General features: G+C 44.5%; 1 protein-coding gene across 1 annotated transcript in view; it reads left to right on the top strand.

Moving 5' to 3' along the window:
* Positions 1-5,352, top strand: part of ANKFN1 (ankyrin repeat and fibronectin type III domain containing 1) — a 348,145-nt gene extending 342,793 nt beyond the window's left edge. Inside the window, exon 20 of the mRNA XM_066366429.1 lies at positions 3,107-5,352. Coding sequence (XP_066222526.1) covers positions 3,107-3,903 — 797 coding nt within the window. The 3' untranslated portion in view covers positions 3,904-5,352. The remainder of the gene's footprint in view (positions 1-3,106) is intronic.
* The last annotated feature ends 648 nt before the right edge of the window (positions 5,353-6,000 follow it).

Raw genomic sequence — 6,000 nt, forward strand, 5'->3', positions numbered from 1 at the left:
GATGATCTCTTTATAGCTGCTGGATAACATCCCATAGTATGGATATGCACAAATTTTTTAACCATTTTGCTAATAATGGGCATTTCGGTTTCTATCAGTTAGAATTAACTTCAGATCCATGTTACATAAAACTGTCTAAACACAAGATATTATTTCTCTCTTGTGAAAAAGACGCCTGGAGGTAGATTTCCAGGGTTGGTATGCAGACTCCATGGTCCATGCTCATTTTTTCAGCTCCACCATCCTAGCACATGACTTTTTTCCAAAGAAGCCTCATGAGCCCAGCTATCTTGTTACAGGCAACCTAAGCGCATAAGCCCAGTTAAGCCAGGTCCCTTTAAGCAGCCTTCCATAACTCTCATACAGTACTTTCAGTTCTACCTCAGTGGTTCCAACTGAGTTGTGTGGCTCTGCCTAGCTGCAAGGGAAGCTGGAAAAAAATGTGGTCTCACATGAATGCACTGTTGTCTCAAACACAGTCTAAGATTTTATAACTAAAAAAGGATAATGGTTATTGGGTAGCTGCCAGCAATGAGCGAACAAAAATCTTGTCCTGCCAATGAATAAGCACACACACCATCTTTTATAGTCAGGAAAGGGGGAGGGAGGGAGAGTAATTCACACCCTAACCCTGAAATAAACAAACAAAAAAAAGTATTACATCTGGTTCTAATTGCTAAAATAGAAAAAAACCTAATCCCATCTGTGTAAATCACTGAATCCCTAACAAAACAAAATTTTCCCTAAAGTTTGCAATATTCTTATGATAATTATGTCTGACTTTTTACCATGAACAGACTAACTATAACCTTGCAACCCTATGGGTTTTTACTTTTTAAATACCTGTTGTAATTTTAAATCAAGCCAGTCCTGCACTTGGACTCCCTTACAGAACTCTGCAAGTAAACTATCTTTCTTCTCTTACACTAGTTTTCTTTTCGTAATGCATCTGTACCACTGTGTATTCCTTTTACAGCACTCTCAGCCACAAGGTTATTTCAAGCTTTTCACTGTTATAAGTCACATTGCAGTATACAACTTACAAATGCTTCCCTGTAAACATAGTGACAATTTCTCAAATGCAGATACTTTAAAAAAGGACTTGCTGCAACAAATGATAAACACAATTGTAATACATTCTATCTAACTGGTATCTGAAGAGCTATACTGGTTTACATTCCCACCATCATTATATGAGCACACTTGATTTCCCACACATTTACCAACACATGAGATTACCACTCTTTATTTTTAGCAAATCTGATGGGAAAAAATGCTTCCTTGTTGTTTCAACTTGCATTTTCCTAATTACTATTCAGTTAGTGATTGTAGTCTATCTAGGTTGAACAGCTTTAAGTTTATTGGCCATTTGTATTAATTATGCTTTGAAGTGTTGGTCACTTTCTCCCCATTTGGACTGTCTTCTTACTGATTTATATAAGTTTTTATATAGTCAAGATATGAATCTTTTGTTATGCATATTATTATTATCTTCTTCAAATCTATCGCTTATCTTTTTTACTTTATGGTATCAATTGTTTTACAAAGTACTAAACTTCAATGTAATCAAACTTATCAATTCTTTTCTGACTTTTTGGGCTTTGTCTTGATTTGAAAGAACTTTTCACTCCAAAATTACAAACATATTGTCTTTTAATACTAGTAGGCTTTGCATGTTATATATGAGTACATATATTACATGGAATTTATTTTTATATACGATATGAGGTAACCTTTCTCTAATTATTTTTGCTAAAGGGATAACCTACTTTCCCAATATCATATACTGAATATTCACTCTCCTACTTTGAAATGCTACCTTTACCATATGTTAAATTATCATAATTAAGACTGCTTCTGGACTTTATTTTTCTTTTCCACTGGTCTATCTGTCCATTTATACACCAATAGTACAAAGTTTTAATTACCAAAGCTCTATACTATGTTTTGATATCTGGTAACTCAGGCCCCTCCCTAATGTATCTAAAAAAAAGAAAAAAGCTTGCCTATTCTCATCAATGATCTCTTCCAGATGAATTTAAAAGCCAATTTGTTAAGTTCCATTTTAAAATCCTTTGGAGGCTATTTTTGTTAGGATTGTCTCAGATTTGTAAATTAGAAATTTCTTCCTTTTTAAGAGCACTTGCATGTTTCCAGAATTAGAATATATTTACCAAGTACCTACTATGGGATTAGTTTTTGACAGAAATTTGAAGGATTTTAAGACAGTCCTTGTCCTACAGAAATATACAATTTGATTGGGGAAAAACACATAAATGACAAATGTCTAGAAAACTAAACTTGTGGCTCACTTATGGTCATGACAGTAGGCACTCTGAGGTTTGTTTTTGCCTCTGATTTAACTTCTGGATTCCCCTCCCCCCTTTGGTCTTACTTTTTTTTTTTCTTTTTAAACACCTGACAACATGGTGTTTATATACATAATCGATTTATTTTTTACAGTCACTCTTGATAAGCTCTATTATCATCCCCATGTGACAGATAAGAAAACTGAAGCTCAAAGAAGCTAAGTAAATAATTTTCCCAAGATCACAGAGCAAGTAGGGGAAGGATGGCGAGGATCTGCCAACAAGTGTCCCTGACTTCAGCTATTGTTGTGCCTTCTCTTCTTCCTCCCCCCTTTTAAGTTCCCGCTACTGTATCAACTGCAAAAATCACATCTGAAGAATAGGGAGTGAATACATGAGCAACACCCAGCTTTGTGTCCTGTTTCCTCCTCACTACACACATCCAGCGAATAATAATGAAATCCTCTGTGGGGAATGAGAACATGTTGTGCCCCTGCCGCTGTCCAGGTGGACCTGTCGGGGCCCCTCTCCTCCCTCTCCGTTAAGCTAAGAATAGAATCCACTACACAGCTTCCAAAGAGAGCCCGATGGAAAACGAAAATGGGGAGCCCTTTGTCCGAAACTGATTAATAATTTCAAGAGGCGAGAGCAGACCGCTGAACCAAGCGCAGGGCCCCGCATGGCAGGGGAGGGTCGCAGAGGCGCAGGGGGTGTTCGCTACCTCGGGGCCCCTGCGGCCACCAAGCATCTCGGCTAGAGGTTTTCCTTTCCCCTAACCTCAGTTTCCGGCTTTGCAGATTCACAGCCCGGCTCTGATGAAGAAGGCTGCTCGGAAGTCTTCCTCCCCACCGACAGTGACTACGACTCCAGTGATGCCCTGAGCCCCCGAGACCTGGACCTGGTTTACCTGTCCTCGCACGACATCGCCCAGCAGGCTCTCAGCGGCCTAAGCGGCAGCGCCCCGGATGTCCTGCAGGTGCACGACATAAAGTCTCCGTTGGGGCCCAGCCACGACCCCCAGGGCCGGGTTCCGGGGCCGGATCCAGACCACGCATGCGCCGAGTTTCTCCACGGCCTCACGCTCACGGGCTTCGCGCCCAAGAACCATGCCAAGATGGCGGCAGGCGCACGGCCGCCGCTGGGCTTTCTGGGAAGGCGGAAGCCGGCCAAGCACCAGCACTACGGAGGCTTCAGCCGGCACCACCGCTGGCTGCGCATGCACAGCGAGACGCAGTCGCTGTCGCTGTCCGAGGGGGTGTACACGCAGCACCTGTCCAGGGCCTGCGACCTGGCCCAGCATCCTGGGGAGGCTGAGCAGCTCAGACCTGCTGCTGACAGGGCCCGGGGCGTGGCGCTGGCCCACGCCTCAAGCCTCCCGGAGGGGCGGAAGAGCCTCCTCCAGGACCCGAGGCCTTCGGTGCACCGCATCTATGTGGAGCCGTACCCCGAAGCCCTGGTGGACACCAAGCCCTGGGCCAGGTTGAGCCCACCGCCCGGGGGCCACTCGGGCCTGCCCAGCCCCACGCACCCGGAGATGAGCCCGGAGGCCCCCACCGCCTCCCCGGTGTCGGAAATACTCAGCAGCATGCTTTAGGGAGGCCGCAGTTGGCTGTCCACCGTTCCACCGCAAGTCCCTGCATTTTCTGTCACCCAGCCTGCCCCCAACCATGTCCCATCCATTTTCAAATGGTTTGAATGTTAAAAAAAATCCATAGGTTACAGGTTACAGTCCTTTTTTATCCTAAGAGGAGAGTTGAGGCCGGGGCGAGAGTTGCCAGTACCCTTCCCAGCTCAGCCTACAAAAGATGTAGGCTTTTGTGTCAACATCGAGTCCTGGGCATAACAGTTCGAACATGCCACCTGTTGCTGGCACCTGGAACTGAGGTAGGGCAGCCTAACGAGCCACCCTCCGTTCTGCAGCTGGCTTTGTCATCTGGGTTTAGGGCTCTTTCATGAATTTGTGGTTGATAGGAAGAGCTCTATGGATGAAACTAAGATTAGCATTGTTTTTCTCTCCATCCCAAACCTTTCGAACAGTTTGAGGGAAAGGAGCCCAGGTTGTATCACTAGGGCACAGGGTCAAGCTGACAAGGGTTCTCTGTCAGCTAAGGCAAGTCATTCCCAAGTGCCGGCTTCTCAGCGGCTCACCAAGTCCAGTTTATCCATCAGCACTGATCTGATTAAGGAAGCCTTGGACAGGCCTTTTCTTCACTGAGTGCTCTGTGGAAACCACCAGAAACAAAAGTAAAGGCTGCTTCTCTTCTAGCTCCGTGTAAAGATAGAATATGGCAGGAAGCAGCCCTTCCTGCATTCAGCTCCCATTCAAGCATGAGAGAGGCCGTATATTATCCCAGGATGCAAGAAGAGGGCTGAGCTCAGTGTCAAGACAAGGGGAAAGAGAAAGATATGAGCAAAAATGTATTTACTTGACAATCTTAAAATAAGTAAGTCCATGGGGGGCTGTGTCTCTGAAAGTTATAACGGATCTGCTCCAGATTTCTTAGGTGACAGAATTCTCATGGAACAAGAAAGCGCCCTGTCGGTCAGGTCAGGCAGTGATGGAGTCCTTGCGATCACACAGCCGTATCTGCTCACCCCCACCTCACAGGTCATAGGACAGAGTGTCCAGGGCTTGAGTTGCTGCCTTCCTGTTTTTAATCAGCACCTTCCAAAGTAAGTTTTACCCCAAAATCAGCTGGCCCATTAGTCTCAGCAAAAGCCTTTCCCTGAAAGGCCCTGCCGGTGGTTCCCAGGCTACACTCGAAGACACGGGGAAATCCTGCTTTGGTCTCATGGCCTCCCACTGCCCTTCTCACAAAACAGGCAACCAAGTCAACGAGAAATTACACTGCATATTCAAAAAGGCATGAGCCATCCCTCATGTCCTGGAGCCAAGACTGGATGTTCACTGGTGTCCTAAATGGCCTTTCTCTGCTCCGTAGGCATTTTGGTTAAATATTGTTCTTTATGGCCCAACTTGTGTCCTCGTGGTTCTATGGTCATCCTCATGGGAGGTCATACATAGTCCCTTGTTCACAATGTTATTTTGATCCCTTCCATTTTTAAAACATTTGATTTAAACATAAATAATTCCCTTGGTGGAAAGGTATAGATTTGGCCCATGGCTTATGGTCATTAGAAAACTAAGCCCCAGAGCTCAGTCTTTTTTTTTTTTTTTTTTTTTTTTAAGAGACTTGAATGAACCTCCCAAAGAATCTGATCAGAATCACTGCAGATCCTTTCTCAAGCCTGGGAGGATTTTAAAAGGCAATTTTCTTCCTTCTGAGTGAATTCTATGTGTATGGAGTGTTAAGAGCTAGAAGGGACCATAAAATTAGTCTAGGTCCCTGATCGGCAAACCAAGGCTCACAAGCCACATGCAGCTCTTTGGCCCCTTGAGTGTGGCTCTTCCACAAAATACCATGTGCGGGCGCTACCTCGATAAGGAATGTACCTACCTATATAGATTAAATTTAAAAAATTTGGCTCTCAAAAGAAATTTGAATCGTTGTACTGTTGATATTTGGCTCTGTTGACTAATGAGTTTCTCGACCACTGGACTCTAGGTCCTTGCATTTACCAAGATGATGCAGTTAAGGCCCAGAGTGGTTAAGTGACTTGCTCCAGGTCAAAGAGCTAATTTAGTCTTAGAGGTAGGGTCATGACCCAGAACCATTCTCTCTCTAGCAGC

Source organism: Saccopteryx leptura, chromosome 2 (genome assembly GCF_036850995.1).
Source record: "Saccopteryx leptura isolate mSacLep1 chromosome 2, mSacLep1_pri_phased_curated, whole genome shotgun sequence".
Taxonomy (NCBI): domain Eukaryota; kingdom Metazoa; phylum Chordata; class Mammalia; order Chiroptera; family Emballonuridae; genus Saccopteryx; species Saccopteryx leptura.